Source organism: Gracilinanus agilis, chromosome 3, assembly GCF_016433145.1.
Source record: "Gracilinanus agilis isolate LMUSP501 chromosome 3, AgileGrace, whole genome shotgun sequence".
Classification (NCBI taxonomy): Eukaryota; Metazoa; Chordata; class Mammalia; order Didelphimorphia; family Didelphidae; genus Gracilinanus; species Gracilinanus agilis.
This window is the reverse complement of record NC_058132.1, coordinates 612,529,789-612,549,638: the sequence shown is the minus strand read 5'-3', so window position 1 is coordinate 612,549,638 and position 19,850 is coordinate 612,529,789. Positions and strand designations below refer to the sequence as shown.

General features: G+C 35.2%; 1 protein-coding gene across 1 annotated transcript in view; it reads left to right on the top strand.

Annotated features, from left to right (window-relative positions):
- Nucleotides 1-5,269, top strand: part of LOC123240130 (peroxisomal trans-2-enoyl-CoA reductase-like) — a 28,299-nt gene extending 23,030 nt beyond the window's left edge. The window contains exon 8 of the mRNA XM_044667527.1: nucleotides 4,852-5,269. Coding sequence (XP_044523462.1) covers nucleotides 4,852-4,937 — 86 coding nt within the window. The 3' untranslated portion in view covers nucleotides 4,938-5,269. The remainder of the gene's footprint in view (nucleotides 1-4,851) is intronic.
- The last annotated feature ends 14,581 nt before the right edge of the window (nucleotides 5,270-19,850 follow it).

Sequence of the window (19,850 nt, the reverse complement as noted above, 5' to 3'; positions counted from 1 at the left end):
TTATCCTCTGAACTTTTAAGATTTCTTAAATGATTCCTTGAGCAGTAGGGTAGGTAATTTCCTTTTTCCCATTTAAAGGAAAGAAAATGATTAAAAAAATTTAATTTAAATTATTTAATTTGTGTGTTACATTACGCAGTCAACTCTTGCATGTATACCATTGCTTCTAGGATAAAATAGAAACTCCTTTTTTATCTACTAAAGACCCCTTATGACCTGACTCCAACTTGTCTCTTCAACCTCATTTGACATTATTTCACTCCTACACACTCATCAAGTCAAACTGGCCTTTTATCTGTTCCTTCTACATGACATTCCATCCTCCTTTTTCTATGCCTTTATATTAGCCAACCCAATGCCTGGAGTACACTCTCCACTTGCTTCTACTTCAGAGTCCCTCTGTTAAAGATTGTTCATGCACCATTTTCTGTAGGTCCCTCTCAACTATTAGTGCCCTACTTCCCAAATTAACTCATATTCATATACTTTGCAGCTATTTGTATTTATTGGCTTCATATGATATATTTATATATATATATGCATATATATATATATATACTTACCCTCCTCATTTTAATAAATGATTGGGAATACATTTATCATGTGTTTATTATCTGCAAATCTTAGTACTGAGAGTGTAGAAAAAACCAACAGAAAGCAGAAGCTGTCCTATGGGATGTATGTTCCCTGTAAATAAGGATTCTTTTTTTTTTTTTTTTTTGGTACTAGCCTCTAAGATCTTGGGATAGTGTATGACATATAGAAGGCTCTTGATAAATATTTAAAAAAATGATTATATGATTGTGTTTGGATTTTTTATACATCATCACCAGTAGGGCAGGTTAAGAAGTAGAAATAGTAGTAAAAAAGATGAAGATAAAAAGAACAGTTGAATCAGACCAAGTAGAAATAGAAAAACTCTGTACTGAGAGTGGTACAATTTTAAAAGCATTAAGGGATTGATATAATTATATGAAAATGGGGAGGGGAACTGGAAAAAAAGAATGGTCACTATTATGATAAATAAAAAGGAAATATAGAAATATTAATATAAAGATTTTAATATTAATTTTAACAACTTAATTTTATATTACATATTAAATAATTAATTTAATAATTAACATTAATAACTATAAACCACTTGCTTTCTCTGTGAAATCTTTAAGACAGAGATCTACATTATTATCAGTCCACTTCAGCAAATTTTTTTTACAGATCTAAGTGTATTTTATTGAAATTAATTTATATCAACTAGAATATTTGTCACATAATTAATTCAATTCACTTGGTTTAATTCATTAGACTTGAAGTACTCAGACTCCTAATCTTTTTAAAAATCGACTTATTTATTTATTTAGTTAGGAATATTTTCCCATGGTTAAATGATTCATATTCTTTCCCTCTCCTTCTCCCTCCCCACTCTAACGAGCAATTCAACTGAGTTTTACATGTATCACTGATCAAGACCTATTTCCATATTATTAATATTTGCAATAGAGTTAACATTTAGAGTCTACATCCCCAATCATATCCACATCAACCCATGTGATCAAGCAGTTGTTTTTCTTCTGTGTTTCTACTCTCATAGTTCTTTCTCTGGAGGTGGATAGTGTTCTTTCTCATAAGTCCCTCAGAACTGTCCTGTATCATTTCAGCAAATATTTTAAGCACATACTTTGGGTAAGGTAAAGTAGTTAGTAATGTAAGACAGAATTTCAGAAGAGAAATTTGGTCTGGATATAGAAATTACTTGGATCCAAACCAAAAGGAATACAGAGATGTGAAATTTTTCTGAATAGAGGTAAAAATTGAACCCATGAGTTGATGAGCTCCTCAAGAGAATGAGTATGTAAAAATAAGGTTGAGGATAGACCCTCGTGGGACACTCACAGTGGGAAAGATAAGGTAAAGAAGATCAAAAGATTAGAACTCTAGAACTTCCAGACAGAGTTCAGCCCAGAGAGGTGGTATGAGTTGTCCAAGGTCACACAGATAGTACTCCTCTTCTTAAAAGTCTCTAGTTGCTCCTTATTGCCTGTCAAAGCAAAAAAATCCTTATCTTACCAGTCATGATTTCCACAATATGGCTTCCACTTACATGCACAATCTTATCTCATAGTGTTCACCTTCAAAGTGAAAGAGGTCTTTTTTTTCTATCCAAATTATACTACTTTCCATTTCTCATTTAAATCTCTCCCCCTTTCCATACCATATCTTGCAGCAGGGTAAGTTAAGATTACCAGATAATATTAGGTAACATAGGATCCAGTTACTCCACTTTCATGAAAATAGAAAAGAGAAAAGTCTTCCAATATGTGAAATAAAGATGTTGGACTAGATATTCTCTAATGTCATTTCTTGCTCTAAATGTATAATGCTATTATCATAGGGCTTCCTCAGTGGAATCTTTGACCACTAGACAGAGGTCAGTTTAACAATCCACATATGAAAAACTGAGTGGAAAGAGAATAGCTATTGTTCAGACTAAAGTAGTTCATTGAATTATTACCAATATATATATGGTGTCCTCCTTATGGATCTTGGTGTCAAGAAAAAGTGAGGGTATAAAGCACATCAATGGGTGCATGCATGTGTGTGCGCATGCGCACACACACACACACACACACACACACACACACACACACACACACATCCCCAGAATTGAATAGGATTGAGTAGAAGGAAGCAAGTGTTCTAGATTACAGTTAGGAAATTATCCATTACTCTCAATGATTCTACAAAATTCATTTCATTAACAACAATAAATATTGTTTACTGATGTTTAGTTACAGTTTAGCAATTTTTCAGTTGTGGCTGTTTCTTCATGGCCCCAGTTGTGGTTCTCTTAGCAAAAAGATTGGAATGGTTTACCATTTCCTTCTCTATCTCATTTTATAGATGAGGAAATGGAGGCAAATAGGGTTAAATCCTAATATACCACAATTTCTATTGAGTCAAAATTTTGAGTTACTTAAAGGGCAGTGAAAAATGTAGTTAGCTAAAAATACATCATGGAATTAAAAAACCCTATTATGACTTGAATACAGAAAATCATACAAAATAATAATATAATATTACATATTATAATATATAATAATATAATCAGAAAGAGTTGGGCTATTCATATGATAAAGGCAGTAAGACTGCCACACTGCTACACTAAGAAGCACAGAATTCTAAAAGACCTAAAGCAGGGGTTCTTAAACCTTCTTGTATGTCAGGAGTCTCTTCATCAGTCTGGTGGAGCCAACCTTCTCAGAATTATATTTTTGAAATGCATAAAATAAAATATGTGGGATTACCAAGTAAACCAATTATATAGCTATACAAGTATAAAATATTTATAAGTTCATGTACTCCATGATAAGAACCATTAACCAAGAGAAAGGCTTAATCCTTGAGAAAGGATTTATGGGATGATATGGACAAGAATCCTGCTGGGTAAAGTGTAGGTCAGCGGTTCCTAAACTTTTTCGGCCTTCCACCCCCTTTCCACAAAAAATATTACTTAGCCCCCTGGAAATTAAATTTTTAAAAATTTTAATAGCGATTAATAGGAAAGATAAATGCACTCGTGGCCATCACCACCTCCCTAGATCACTGCAGCACCCACCAGGGGGTGGTGGTGCCCACTTTGGGAATCCCTGGTGTAGGTGATTTTAATCCGCACAGAGAAAAGGATAAAAGGAAACAAGCATTTATTAAGTGCTGACTTTATGCTAGTCACTGTGCTAAGAGCTTTACAAATATCTCATTTAATCCCCATAATAACCCTGGGAGGTAGATGCTATTATCACCATTTTACAGATGAGGAAACTGAGGCAAACACAAATTAAGTGACCTGTCCAGTTTCACAGAACTGGGAAATGTCTGAGGCATTATAGATCATCTTTGCATATAAGCTGTATCCCCAAATTGAGATCTTTATAAAAATTATTTTTAAAATACCATAAAGTGGAGGCAGCTGGGTGGCTCAGTGGACTGAGAATCAGGCCTAGAGATGTTTAAGAAATAAAATTAGGACTCTGGTCCTTATTTTCATAAAGTTTATTAGTTACTTGGATAGAGATAGAGAGAAAAAGCCTATTCTTGCTAGCCACGTGGGTGGTCTCAGCCTGGCCACTGCAGCAGCTCCCCCCAGCTCCATTACCTGAGATAGAGAGAATACTTTCTAGATTGTTGCTTTTATTCCTTCCTTTATCCAGATCAAGTTCAGAATCATATCTGGGATCGAGCATGTAGGCCATAGTCCCATGACTCACACTCGGTGATGTAGGTGATGAAGACTCATGTAGACACGCAGATGCATGCTGGCTGTGTTACCCAGAAGGTTGAGGAGGAAGGGGAGAACTTTCATCACACAGATGGGAGGTCCTGGGTTCAAATTTGGCCTCAGACATTTCCTAGCTGTTTGACCCTGGGCAAGTCACTTAACCCCCATTGCCTAACCCTTACCATTCTTCTGCCTTGGAACTAATATACAGTATTGATCCTAAGATGAAAGGTAAGAGTTTAAAAAAAAAAAGAATACCGTAAAGAAGAAAAAAACCCCCACCAATTATAGTCCGCATTCAGTTTTTTTACAAGTCAGTTTTTGGTTATATAGTATAACTTCTACAGAGACCAGTGCCATATAATGTTTTAATAATATATGTTAGTTAAGTCATATTTAATGAATGTGTTTAATGTCCTAGTGATGGTGGGGTTTTCCCCAGTAGTTGTAGGGAATTTGCTGGAGACAATTCTGGGCATGGGATGGGTTTAGGAATATGTTTATTTCCTAAAAGGAAAAAAGTTTATATATTTGCCAATAATAACTCAAGGGTTATTTCACTCATTTTATCTTAACAGACCATGATAACTGGCCTGATGGACCATGGGATCTTTCCACAGTCAAAAAAATGAAAGCTGACTATCAGGCTAAAGCCAAACTTTAAACTGAGGAGAATAAAAAAATGAGGTCTGTTCTACTTGTATACAAAGAAGTGAATATACCATTTCCTGGGAATTTATCCTTTTTATGGAAAACTGATTGCTGATTTTTAAAATTATTAATTGTTCCTCTGAAGACTTTTAAAACAGTGCCTTGACTTGGATTTTTTTTTTAATGTTTTAAAATGATGTAGATGACTAAGAAATTGGAAAGATATATACCAAATAATCACCTCTTTTGTTCTGATCCTTATCTGTTAACATGAAAATTATATAGAGATAAAATATACTCATTTACCTTTTTAAGCAGTTAAATGAATAAAAAAACTTATGTTGGTGTCCTGTTGTTCTTCTTAGCTCTTTCATAGATCTCAAAAGTTAAGAGTGCAAGTCTGAATTGTGATGGGATTGTGGCTTTTGCAAGCACTTACATAATTCAGTTACTTGAAGGTGGAAAGTTTGCTTTTGGGGGGGGAATCACTAAATTTATGTTTAACAATGTCTGTTTTTGTTTTGTTTTTAAAACCAAACCACATCAGATATCCATATACACACTCATACATGTGAAAATAACTAGTTAAGAGTAATTTTAAGGTATTTTTAAAGAGAAGATACTTCCAGAATGATACAAGATAACCAGGAATGGAGAGTTTTCAGAGGAGAGCCAGATTTCTGAGACTGCATGCAGAGCAATGGGAAGAGTATGAAAAGAACAGAACTCAAAGGAAGGCCAATTTGTTAAAAACAGAAGAGGATGAGACCGTGCTTATTTTAAGATTAGGATGTTAGAAAAGATTCTAAATGTATGTTATTTCTTTAAGTATACATTGTTAAATGGGCAGCTAGGTCATACTAAGCCTGAAGTCAAGAGGACCTGGCTCAAATCTGGCTTCAGATACTTCCTAGCTGTGTGACCCTGGACAAGTCACTTAAAAGTGATTGTCTAGTATAAGATTAAAATGAATATCCAATAACTCCAAGTATTATATTTTACAAGATTTATTAATAATCACTTGAAGTAAAAGAAATAAAAAGAACAAAAGTAAAACCCCAAGTAAAGAAGTTTTCCCAGATGCATTCACGTTCATGGGAAGAGAGAGAGGCGGGGTTATACACAAACTTTATCTCCAAAATGTAAGGACATAACCTGAAAACAAAAGTGGAATGCTGGGATTTTGAGTCTTGGAGAGCAGATTCTAATCATACAATAGCCCTTACCATTCTTCCTTCTTAGAATTGACATGTGGTATCTCTTTAAAGACAGAAGGTAAGAGTTGTTTTTTTTTTAAAGAATACGTTATTAACATTTGCAAGAAGCTAAATTTAAAATCACTGGTCTAAAATTTGTATTCTACTTTCTTCCCATTTTATTTTATTTTTAAGCATTTATTAATATTTATTTTTTGAAAAGTTAACATGGTTACATAATTCATGCTCTTACTTTCCCCTTCACCCTCCCCCCCCCACCTACCCCCTGCCCCCATGGCCGATGCGCATTTCCACTGGTTTTATCATGTGTCATTGATCAAGACCAATTTCCAAATTGTTGGTAGTTGCATTGGTGTGGTAGTTTCGAGTCCACACCCTCAATCATGTCCACCCTGACCCATGCGTTCAAGCAGTTGTTTTTCTTATATGTTTCCTCTCCTGTAGTTCTTCCTCTGAAGGTGGGTAACGTTCATTCTTTACCATAAGTCCCTCCTAGTTGTCCTGGGTCATTGTAGTGCTGCTGGTACAGAAATCCATTACATTCGATTTTACCACAGTGTATCAGTCTCTGTGTACAATGTTCTTCTGGATCTGCTCCTTTCACTCTGCATCAATTCCTGGAGGTCTTTCCAGTCTTTCTTCCCATTTTAAACAATTGAAACAGTATTTGGTGTTCTTCAGGCCAGTGGCACCATTCCCTTTCTGCACAGTCTTTCTCCTATTTTTTTTTTCACTGAATTTTTTTTAATATCCTGAACTTAACACCTAACAAAATGGTAATTAAATGTCTGTTGTATAATAGAAAGAGATTAACATGAAACTGGGCAGCTGGGTGGCTCAGTGGATTGAGAGTCAGGCCTAGAGACTGGAGGTCCTAGGTTCAAGACCGGCCTCAGACACTTCCAGCTGTGTGACCTTGGGCAAGTCACTTGACTCCTATTGCCCACCCTTACCACTCCTGGGCCAAGGACGGTCCCTAGCCTGGATGAAAAAGGAGGAGGGTTGGGCGTGGGGCTAGCAACCCCACCCTGTAAAAACTACATCTGCTAAAGAAACTGCAACCTAAAGTAGGGGCAGCTGGGTAGCTCAGTGGATTGAGAGCCAGGCCTAGAGACGAAAGGTCCTAGGTTCAAGTCCGGGCTCAGACACTTCCCAGCTGGGTGACCCTGAGCGACTGTGTGACCCATTGCCTACTGGTTTTGGCCCTATGCTCCTAGAATGGAGTCCCAGGATAAAAAAAAAAAAAAAATGAAACTGCATATTTCCATTATGTATACCTTGCTTTTCTTTTAAGGTACAGTATCTAATAGGTTTAACCTATAACTTTCAAAGCTGTCCTGTATATTTGTGCTTCTTTCTGACTTTTGCTCTCCCTGCATTAAAAAAATCTCAGTGATTTTCTCAACCACCCTTCCTTCCTTCCTTCCTTCCTTCCTTCCTTCCTTCCTTCCTCTCTGAAATCTCTGAATAAGTGTAAGCTATTATTATCTCCTTTACAAAACTGAAGCCTACAGATAAAGTCAGTTTTCTGTGTCTTAACCTAATAAGACATACAATGTACATAATTTTTTTAATCTTTGGAAATTTTATTTAATTAATGAATTTAGGATATTTTCCCATGGTTACAAAATTCATGTTCTTTCCCTTCCCTCCCCCCACCCCCTTCCCTTAACCAATGCACAATTTCACTGGGTTTTTCAGGTGTCATTGATCAAGACATATTTCCATACTATTGATATTTGCACTGTTTAGAGTCAATATCCCCAATCACTTCCCCATCACCCCATGTGAAAAAGCAGTTGTTTTTCTTCTGTGTTTCCATTCCCAGAGTTCTTCCTCTGAATGTGGATAGCATTTTTTCTCATAAGCCCCTCTGAATCATCCTGGATCATTGCATTGTTGCTAGTAGAGAAGTCCCTTACATCGGTACAATGTACATAATAAGCACTTGATAAATGCTTGAATTAATTTTTAAAAAATGAAACAGAAATGTCAAGCCCTTTCATCTATGCAAAAGCACCCTTGCATCATCAATAGGAAAAGGAAGCCAAGTGGAATCCCTAATATACTAGGGAAATTGGATTCAGTGAAAAAAGAAGTGTCATTTCAATAGCACTTAAACTGTCTGAAGCACATTCTTGAAGAGTTTTATCTAACCATCCTTTTACAACCCTGTAGGAAGAAGCTATCCTCATTATCCTTAAGAAAAGAGACCATAAGCTTTGTGGGGCAACCACTAAAGAGGTTATCATATCACTACAGACAACCAGTGAGGAAGCTATTGTACCACCATAGGTGGCCATTAAAGATTCCTATCACTTCAGGAGATGCTTGAGGAGGCTAGCCTATCAGTACAGGTAGGCAGCACTTCTCTACAAAGCTCTTAGTCTGAAACAAAGGAGTTTTTAGTAGTTTCCAATAACCCAAACTCTTGTACCTCTTTTCACCAGACAGGTCAAGAGAAAGTAAGTTATATAGGAAGACAAAGAAAGGATTAGGTATTATAAAATAATTCTTTTATTAAAGCACTGAACTATATAAATGTGAGTTTTAGTCATTATATAATTAGGAGATAAGGGATTCTATATGCCTAGGAGAGAAAGCTTTTTCCTTTCTCTAAGGCAGCAGTTATCAAACTTTTTTTGATTTGTAGAACCATTTACATCAGTGATTCCCAAACTGGGTGCTACAGCCCCCTGGTGGGTGCTGCAGTGATCCAGGGGAGCAGTGATGGCTACAGGTGCATTTATCTTTCCTATTAATTGCTATTAAAATAAAAAAAATTAATTTCCAGGGGGCTAAGTAATATTTTTTCTGGAAAGGGGGTGGTAGGCCAAAAAAATTTTGGGAACCACTGATTTACATAGTTAAAAATAATTGAGATCCATTTATAATCTTAAAAATTATAGAGGCCTCAAAAAGCCTTTGCTTATATGAGTGCTTGCTGCTGGACTTTAAATGATCAAAAATTAAAATTAGAGAAGTTAAGTGGTAAAGGCAGCTACATAGTGCAGTGGATAGAACATTAACTGTGGAGTAAGAAAGACCTGTGTTAAAAGCTGAACTTAATCATTAGCTGCATTACCCTGGCCATGTCACTTAATCTTGTTTGTCTCAGTTTTGTCATCTGTGAAATGATCTGGAGAAGGAAATGCCAAGCCTATCTATTCTCTGCCAAGAGAAGTTTTAAAAATTTTAAAATATTAATACATTAAAAATAATAAAATTATTTCATGCAAACAAATAAGATTTTTATGTGAAAATAACTTTCTAAAATTAATGAGAATAGAATTGTTTTCCATATTTTTCACACTTCTTTAATGCCTAGCTTAATAAAAGGGAGCTTGATTTTCATAGTTAATTATTCATTTAATTTTTTCAATATCTTGTTATGGTTGAAATATATAAAGAAAATCCAGTCTCCCCATTACATAGCTAGAAAAGGAGGACGTATTTTAATAGGCAAGTAACAATTTACAATTATTATAATGGTAGTTTTTACTACTTGGATCCCATGAGAGGTCTCAGGGAACTTGAGGGATCTGAAGACCACATTTTGAGAACTATTGCTTTAAGAATTATTTGATTGCCCCTTCAAAATTGAGGGATGGAAGAAAACGTTTTTTTCTTGATTTATTATTTTTTCCCTTTAGGTCTTTACAGATAAAAAACCAATTTTTTTCTAAAAGTAATAGCATAACTTTATTAGTAAAGTGAATAATACATTTTTATATCCCTAAACTAACAAGTTAACTTTATTTTTTATGCATTTAAAAAATCCCTATCTTCTATCTTACCAGTTACTGTTGATACTCTTGATAATACTGATTCTAAGGCAAAAGAGTGGTAAGAGCTAGGCAATTGAGGCTAAATGACCTGGCCAGTGTCTGAGGCCACATTTGAACCAGGATCTCCTGTTTCCAGGTCTGGCTCTTTATCCACTGAGCCATCTAACTGCCCCATGAGTTAACTATAGATCTGGAAAATAAGTTTTTAAAAGTATGATAGTATTACAATTTTCCCCTCCCCACAAAAAAAGTTTTCATCTCTCCACCACCACCCCACATTCTTCTTTGTTGCTCTCCACTGGAAAAAATAGTCCTTTAAAACCTGTTTTCCCATGGCTTCAACATTTTCTGGAAATTTTTCTCCCTACAATTAGGTTTTTGAGAAATGTTTTAAAAGATAGATAAACTCTCTGCATAACATGCTAATATGAAGAAAGTAGAGAGACAGTAGTCTCTCATAAGATCTTTTTGGGCTCTTGGCTTATTCCAAAGGACAGTAAATAAGCCACATGCTGGCTCCCAATATAGAAGTAGCAAGAATGGATGTATTGGAATGGAGGACTACTGGAAGGATTCACATTTCCTAGATTTGCTCTCTCATTCCTGTAACATGGGACTTCTCCAAGGATGGATTTTAGCTTGATCCTTTAGGCCTGAGAGCCCCTGAGCACTATAGCTGAGTACTTAGCCCTGTCTTCCCTCTCCTCTCCCCACATTTAAATGTTATTCCTAAATCCTACCTACTTGTGTGGTCTTTGTTCACTTCTATAATCTGGCCTCAGACACTAGCTGTGTGATCCTAGGAAAGTCACTTAAACTTGTACGCTTGAGTTTCCTTCATCGGTATGAGTTTGAGAAGAAAATGCCAAATCACTCTAGTATTTTTTATAAGAATGTCCTAAATGGAATCATGAATATCCAGAAAAGACTGAAATGACTAAAAAACAACAATAACAAAATTTAGCAGCAGGGGAATAAAGTAAAAAAAAAAATCAACCTCTACCTATTTCTTTCTCTTAACTTCATTCTTAAACTCATTCTTTTCCTGACCCAACAATTACTTTCAGAGGATTATAGAAAGTTCTGGATATGAAACAGTTTTTAGGAAATAGAATATTAGATAATTAGAGCTAAAAGAGACCCTAAGGAAATAGAATATTAGATAATTAGAGCTAAAGTGACCCTAAGAGACAGAATATAGAATACAAAAGTTGGAAGTGACCTTAGAAAATAGACTATTAGGTTATTGGAACTAAAATTGACCTTAAGACACATTGGGAGACTACAGAATGTAAGAGTTGACAGTCTACTTAGAAAAACAAATACTGGAGCTAAAAAGGATCTTACAATACATATAATGAGAATAAAGAATGTAAGAGCTAGGAATATCCTTAGAAAACAGAGTATTAGGGCTAGATGGGACTATAGGACAGAACTTATATGCTATCAGAAAATAAAATGTTACATTTGGGCACACCCTTAGAATATAGGGTAAAAGGTATCCCATGAAGTCTTAGTACAATTCTATACTACCAAATCTTAAAATTGTATTCTCTTTTTGGGACATTCTTATTAGGGGGATCTTAGAAAACACATTATTAGAACATAAAATATTAGACAGAGAAGCTCCCTTAGAAAAGAGAATATAGGATAGGAAAGGTGTTCTTAGATCTAAGAGTATCTTTAGAACTCATATTCTTAGAATTTAGAATATAATAACTAGAAACAGCCATAGATAAAAAGATATTTGTGCTGGTAAAAAAAATAGAAAGGCCAATTACTGGAACAGAACAGACATACAACAAATGGCAGTAAAAGATTATAGAAATCTTGTATTTGATAAAAAGATCCAGGTTTGGAGGGTAAGAAATTAGTAAAAACTACTGGGACAACTGGAAGCTAGTTTGGCAGAAACTAGGTATATACCAATATCTTACGCCATTCAGTAAGATAAGATCAAAATGGATACATGATCTAGACATAAAAGGAGAAACCATAAGTAGATTAGAAGAACAGGGAACATATTACCTATCATATTTATGGGTTGGGAAGGAATTTATGAGTCAATGAGAAATGGAGAGTATTATAAAATGTAAAATAGATAATTTTGAGCACATTAAATTAAAAATTTTTTATAAAAATAAACTTCCAAGAATAGAAGAAAAGCAGAAAATTGTGTGTGTGTGTGTGTGTGAATTCATAGACAGCCTCACAGATAAAGGTCTCATATCTAAAAATATAGAGAACTTTATCAAATTTGTAAGATTAACAGAAATTCTCCAACTGACAAATGGGCAAAAGATAAGCACTATTTAAAGGTAAAGAAATCAAATCCATATATAAGGATATGAAAAAATGCTCTAAATCACTACTGATGAGAGAAATGCAAAATAAAACAACTTGGAGATATTATTTCACCTCCATCTGACTAGCTAAAATGGCAAAAGGGCAAGATGACAAATGTTAAAGGAGATTTTGAAAAATGGGGACACTAATACACTGTTGATGGAGCTGATCCAACCATTTTGAAGAGCAATTTGGAATCATACCCTCTGAGTTATAAAACTGTGTATATCCTTAGACCCAGAAATAATGTTGCTAGGTCTGTTTCTTAAGAAAATCAGGAAAAGAGGAAAAGAACCCATATATTCCAAAATATTTATAGTAGCTTTCTTTCTGATGGTGAAAAATTGGAAAATCAGGGGATTTCCACCTATTGGAGAATGGCTAAACAAATTGTGGTATCCGATTGTGATGAAATAGTAGTCTTGTATAAGAAGCAGGCTGATTAAAAAAAATGGAAAGAACTGCATGCGATAATGAACAGCGAAATGAGTATAACCAGGAGAATATTATACACAGCTATAGAATTAATGCTAAAAGAATAAACTATGAACGATACCTCTAGAAAGTGAACTGAAAAGTAAAACATAAAGGACTTAAATTATATGTACCTGTTGATCTTCCAGATCATATCTTCTGTGATATAGGAAGGGAAGAGAGTGACTGGGATTTATTATGTAGATGTGAAGAAAAGTAAGCTAAACATATATTTGTGATTTCATTTAAGTGCAATCTTCTTTTTCTTTGCATATGGAAATGCTTGCTTTGTTTCATTTTGTAAAATTTGTAATAAAAAAGAAATAGTGGTCAAAATACACACATATAGGGGGCCAGCCTCTATATGGTTTTGGGGTCCTGAGTGGCGTATGATGGCATAGGATTGTTAAGGCAGGAGAAAGAAAATGAGAACAACTAGACTAGTGGTTAGCCCATGCTGTTCTAATGCAATGGGATTTGGACTTTATTTCATACTGGTTTCAAACAAAGAACACAAAGAAAGAGTCATAGCTGTGAAGGGGTAACAAATCATACACAACCCATTAAAGTCTAAAGAGTAAAGGTACAAAGACAATGGCCAAATTCCAACCATCAATTTAGTAGGGGATAATTCTGGGAGCGGAAATATTTTATGGAGATGCTCACTAATTGAGTCCTGGATTAAGGTTTGCACCTGGTCAAATAAAGTCCAGACTAAAGGCTCCAGTTTTTATCTAAGTATGCAGTCTTATCTAAGTAATGTTTGTTAGGGTTCAGGCTTCTTAATTATCAAGGAGAGAAATCATTAACTCAGAAGATGCTGGTCTGCTAAGGACTCAAAGCTTTTCAATAAGTCTATAATGTTTTTCCAATAAGAAAAGGTATGGATCATAAGAGGTATCAAAAGAGTGGTCTCAGATTTTTATCTAATCTCTTATTGGCTTCCCACACACACACATACACACACAGGAAAATAGGATATTAGAAGAGGATGCAATAACAGCTAAGATTATACTCAGAAAATGAAATGTTATAATGTTAGAACTGGAAGGACCTTAAAACATGGATTGTTAGAATACAGAATAGTCAAACTAGAGAGGACTCTAGAAAGTATAATATTATCAAATAAGATGTTGGGAAGAAATATTTGATTTGGAAACAATTCTGCTTGAGAATAGAATATTGAAACTTGAAATATCCTTAGAAAATAGAATATTAGAATGTGGAATATAAGAGCTAAAACAGGCTTGGAACATGGGATATAAGAACATAAAATATTAGAACACAAAATATAGAATGCATTCTATATAGTGGATTCCATTGTTCTGGAGGCACCATTTGAATGTAGAATGGTAGAGTTGGAAAAGACTTTCTTAGGTCTAGAGACAATCAACAGAACAATCAATTAAGTCCTGATTTGTAGTAATTGCAATTTCTGAGGTGTAAATGCTGACATTCAAAATTTAATAATGGGCTCTCCCAAGTCAGTTAGAGCTGACTCCAGCACTCCCCTGCGATATATTTAAGTTCTTTTTTTTAATTTGGAAATTTTTATTTAATTAATTAATTTAGAATATTTTTACATGGTTACAAAATTCATGTTCTTTTTCTGTCCTTCCCACACCACCTCCTGCAGCCGACGTGCAATTACACTGGGTTTTACATGTGTCATTGATCAAGACCTATTTCCATATTATTGATATTTGCACTAGGATGCTCATTTAGAGTCAATATCCCCAATCATATCACCATCAACCTATGTGATCAGGTAGTTGTTTTTCTTCTGTGTTTCTACTCCCACATTCTTCCTCTGAATGTGTATAGTGTTCTTTCTCATAAGTCCCTCAGAATTGTCCTGGGTCATTGCATTGCTGCTAATAGAGAAGTCCGTTATGTTCGATTGTACCACAGTGTATCAGTTTCTGTGTACAATGTTCTTCTGGTTCTGCTCCTTTCACTCTGCATCAATTCCTAGAGGTCATTCCAGTTCACATGGAATTCCTTCAGTTCATTATTTCTTTGAGTGCAATAGTATTCCATCACCAACAGATACCACAGTTCATTCAACCATTCCCCAATTGAAGGGTATACCCTCATTTTCCAATTTTTCCTGCAATATATTTAGATAAATACCAAACAACCAGAGAATTCTATTATAGAGTTAGAAAAAATAATAACATAATTCATCTGGAGGGAGAAAAAGTTAAGACTATCATAGGAGTCATTTTTTTAAAAAGTGAAGGAAAATAGCCTATCAGTACCAGATCTCAAATTATAGTACAAAATAGTAATTATCAGAACAATCTGGTACTGCATAAGAAATAGAATAATTCATTAATGGACTAGATTTGTAAACCTCAACAGGTTTACAAATATAAGTACAGTAACTAGTTGTTGATAAACTTGAGATCTAAGCTATTGGGGAAGAACTCTATTTGATTTTTAAAAAATCCAAGGAAACTAGAAAGCAGTCTGACATAAACTAGGCATAGACTAACATCTCACACCACATCCCAAGATAACTCAAAATAAATACATGATTTAGGCAAAGAAGGAAAATAACACCACTGATAAAAAGGCTGAGGTAAAGGGAGATATCCAGCTCTCTGAATCAAAGAGAATTTAGCATTTTTGCCAGAGCACCTTTTGATGTTAACTTGTGTATAGCACAAGTGAGAATGAATAGTGCAGAAGGTTGTTATCTAAACAGGTTTATCCAAAAATATAGAAGGGTGGTGCTGGGGTCAGTTCTAACTGGCTTAGGAGAGCCCATTATTAAATTTACAATGTTAGCATTTGCACCTCAGAAATTGTAATTATAATCAGGGCTTGACTGATTGTTTTATTGATTTCTAAAAAATTCAAAGTATTAATAACTCAGATTAAATTTAAGAGTGTATGTCCATACACTTTTTATTTCTAGAAATACCACTTTGTTAAACATTTATCAACACACTCCTATTCTATAAATATTGCTTGAACTTAGGACAGCCATAGAAGACTGGAGGCCTAGTTTTCTAAATAAAATAATAATATCTAGCATTTATATGCACTTTTAGGCTTGCAAAGTATTTCATATCCATTATCTCCTCTGAGCCTCCCAATACTCCTTCATATAGACCTGGTTGCATGAATAGATATCTCTATAATCTGGCCCATTCATCCCAAATAAAGAAATGTCATTTGAGGGAAGAGGAGAAAAGCCATGGCTAGGCATTTGCTCTTTTCTTCACTTATTTAATTCACTTATTTATTATTTAATATCCAGAAATACTATTACTTGAAATTTCAGAAATAACAACAGGCAAACTATACAGAGACCCTGAATTCCTTCTTTTTCCCCACCAGATATTTCAGCCCAAGATTTTGAGCCCACCTGAAATATGTATTACAAAGAATAATATCTTTGACCACTGAAGGTTTAAGTGAGTGTTTCCTGATTCCTGGCAACTAAGACTTGTTGCATCAGCCTCTGGGTAAATTTCATGTTGAATGTTTTGTTTTGTGTAACAAATCTCTGAATTCTTATTAAAAAAAAGAGCTCTGCTTGTTCTGTATGACTTAACTCTTTTTAGAGCCCTATAGATAGTATACTTATAAAGGGCACATTCTGGGAAACAAGTTCCCAAAAATTCATAGGGATTTTTTTAATATCTCTCTTTCTCCCAGCAGGTCTCACATGTTTCTGAAAGTACTGACACAATCTAAGCTCTCTTTTCTTCTCTTTTCTTTTCTTTTCCTTTCTTTTCTTTTCTTTTCTTTTCTTTTCTTTTCTTTTCTTTTCTTTTCTTTTCTTTTCTTTTCTTTTCTTTTCTTTTCTTTTCTTTTCTTTTCTTTTCTTTTCTTTTCTTTTCTTTTCTTTTCTTTTCTTTTCTTTTCTTTTCTTTTCTTTTCTTTTCTTTTCTTTTCTTTTCTTTTCTTTTCTTTTCTTTTCTTTTCTTTTCTTTTCTTTTCTTTTCTTTTCTTTTCTTTTCTTTTCTTTTCTTTTCTTTTCTTTTCTTTTCTTTTCTTTTCTTTTCTTTTCTTTTCTTTTCTTTTCTTTTCTTTTCTTTTCTTTTCTTTTCTTTTCTTTTCTTTTCTTTTCTTTTCTTTTCTTTTCTTTTCTTTTCTTTTCTTTTCTTTTCTTTTCTTTTCTTTTCTTTTCTTTTCTTTTCTTTTCTTTTCTTTTCTTTTCCCTCTCCTCTCCTCTCCTCTCCTCTCCTCTCCTCTCCTCTCCTCTCCTCTCCTCTCCTCTCCTCTTTCCTTTCTTTTCCTTTCCTTATAAACTGACTACCCGTTCTGGAACAGGGTACTAGAAGCTGAAATCCAGCCCCACCATATTTTGAATCATCAATAAGGAAGTGCTGATAGGGAAACTTATAACCCTGATTAGATAAATAAACTGATGACCAGGTCTGTGGATAGATTATCTAGCTGAGTCACATGACTCGGTGGAAAGGCTTCCAGTGGAGAAATTTATAAAACCCTAGAAGCAAGGGATTCCCAGAGACCATAACTCAAAAAGAAAAATATTATTATTTTTGAAACCCTTACCTTCTGTCTTGGAGTCAATACTGTGTATTGGCTCCAAGGCAGAAGAGTGGTAAGGGCTAGGCAATGGGGGTTAAGTGACTTGCCCAGGGTCACACAACTGGGAAGTGTCTGAGGCCAGATTTGAACCTAGGACCTCCCATCTTCATGCCTAGTTCTATAACCACTAAGCTATCCAGCTGCCCCAGAAAGATATTTAAAAAAAAAAAAAGAATAATGGGAATCACAGATAGTAAAAATAATGTGCCAAAGGAGCTTTAGAAATAATGTACAATGTACCTTTAGAAGAACTCCTTTCTTGGGATAAAAAAGAACTTCCTATAGAACCAGTAATGACAAAGGAGCAAGCAGTCAAGTTCTTTGATAAGTGAGTTAGGATTAAAACTACTTCAGCTGGCAAACTGTTATGGTCCCAATATGGTTCTTCTGATTTTAGAAAATTCAAAATTTGAGACTAGTTATAGGGAACAAGAACTTCAAAGAACTGGAATATTGATATTTGTAGGGAAAATTAACATCCCACTACTAAGATTCAATCAAGTAGCCTAATCACCCCCCAGATTCCTCTTCTCTTATGCTTTCCATCTCTGACCATACATGCTCCTCTAATCTAATCGCCTGCTGGCTCCTCAGCCCTATCCCCAGACTACTAACCTCAATGAATCCTTCCTTACCAGCAACTTCTCTATGCTATTCTAGTTATCCAGTCTTGCCAGTTTCTTCTGTGAAACTCCATTCTGAAATTTCCCATTCTCATTCTGATCCTGATCCAAAAATGTCCTATCTGACAGTTCTGACATTTCAGAACCTCTTGTGACTGTTCAGCTCCTCCTTCCTCTCCTTTCCCTGTCTCTTCACCTCCTCCCTACTCCTCTGCCTTGAGTCAGAGTTTCGAACTCAGGAGGCAAAAAAGAAACAGCTAAAGGCATTTTTCCTCTAAAAGAAGGAACTCATTGCCACTCATGACCCCAGAGGAAATATGGTAGGGAAAAGTCAGCATATTCCTTTCAGTCCAACTAATCTCAGTACAAGAAGAGCTACCTCTAAATTTGATGAGGATCCTGCAATTGTAGTTTCTCAATTTAAGGCAATTTTTATGAATTTAAATCTGACTTGGGACAATGTAATGGCTCTTATGTAGATTTTATTCTTCTGGAGGGTAAGGGGGAAAGGCAAGCTATCATGGATAGAGCAAATAGCCTAGCTTTGCATGATAACACAGGCAAACAATAGAGGATCCCCAGTGTGAACCAAATAATCCTGAGGATTATATAAAATTATGAGATGCCAGAGAAACCTTGGTAAAAGGAATGGAGGCATATTCTGCTAGACCATAAAACTAGGACAAATTTGAAAATGTTTTCAGGAGGAAAAAGAACACTAAAACCAGTTTTACAACTACATACCTGGCAGCTAAGTGATATGCTATATTAGATCCAGTTAAATCAACTGATACATGAATCATACACAATTATTTTGTAACTCCCTCCTCACTAAATATAAAGGAACATTTTTACAAGCACTACTCAGGATGGTCTTTGATCACATGAAGGAAAATATCTCCATCCCGCTGAATGGTGTGTGTTACTCATCACGAAGCAACATATCATGAGCTGGTGTCTCCTGGCATCCCCTGGCATCAGTGTCAGTGTGAATGACAACATGGCAGAGCTAGCATCACCATGGGCATCCCTAGCAAACAGGGAGAGCCAGAAGAATGTTGCTACAGAAGGGCAGATGGCATGATGTTTGAAAGCCAGTGGGCAAGGAGGGTTCTTAAACCCAGGTAGGAAGTACACTGGGCTTTTTTGAATTTCAGACCTCAAATGAGACTGGTTCTCCAAACCATCCAGACAGTGGCTTATCTTGGCTCTTGATCTTTTGTGAGCTGAGATCCTTAGTCAGCCAAATGAAAAATCAGTTCTAGTTAGGCTGATACCTCTCTCCTTCTTTCTTAATTAATAAATGCTTATAAATCTGGTCATGAGCCTCCAGACCACCTTTTAGTTGTTACATTATGAATATAGAATAAATGAATATAGAATAAATGAAACTTTTGGCTGTATGTGCTATGATGGATGTAAAAGAGAGGAGAAAGATAAGGTGGAGAATGAGAAACATGAGAAGAAAAAAGAGACATCTATTATAGCTCCTATTTTGATAATTACAGTACAGGAAATTGTAGCTTCCTTACAAGAAGTGTAAAGGACTCTGACCCAACCAGCAAAATGCATCTTCAAATCTCAAGGGTCATTAGAATGCCTTTACTGCAGAAGACAAAAATATATTGCAGGAGACTGTAGGAAAGAGGATCAAGATCTCAGTTATAGAAGATGAAATAAATGTAGAGGTTCCTGCAGGATTATTTATGGCCACAATGCCTCCCAGGGAAACTGTATTCTAGGAGATCCCAGAAGAATTCTGATTTATGAAGGTGTGGAGGGAGTGAGAGGGACTCTGGAGTCTGAATGTAGTGATTTTACTTTCCCAGAACCTGATATTCTATCCCCAGTTATTCCAGCCTATTCCCCTCTCTGAAGTAAAGAACCTTATGTAATCTTTAAGGTTGGG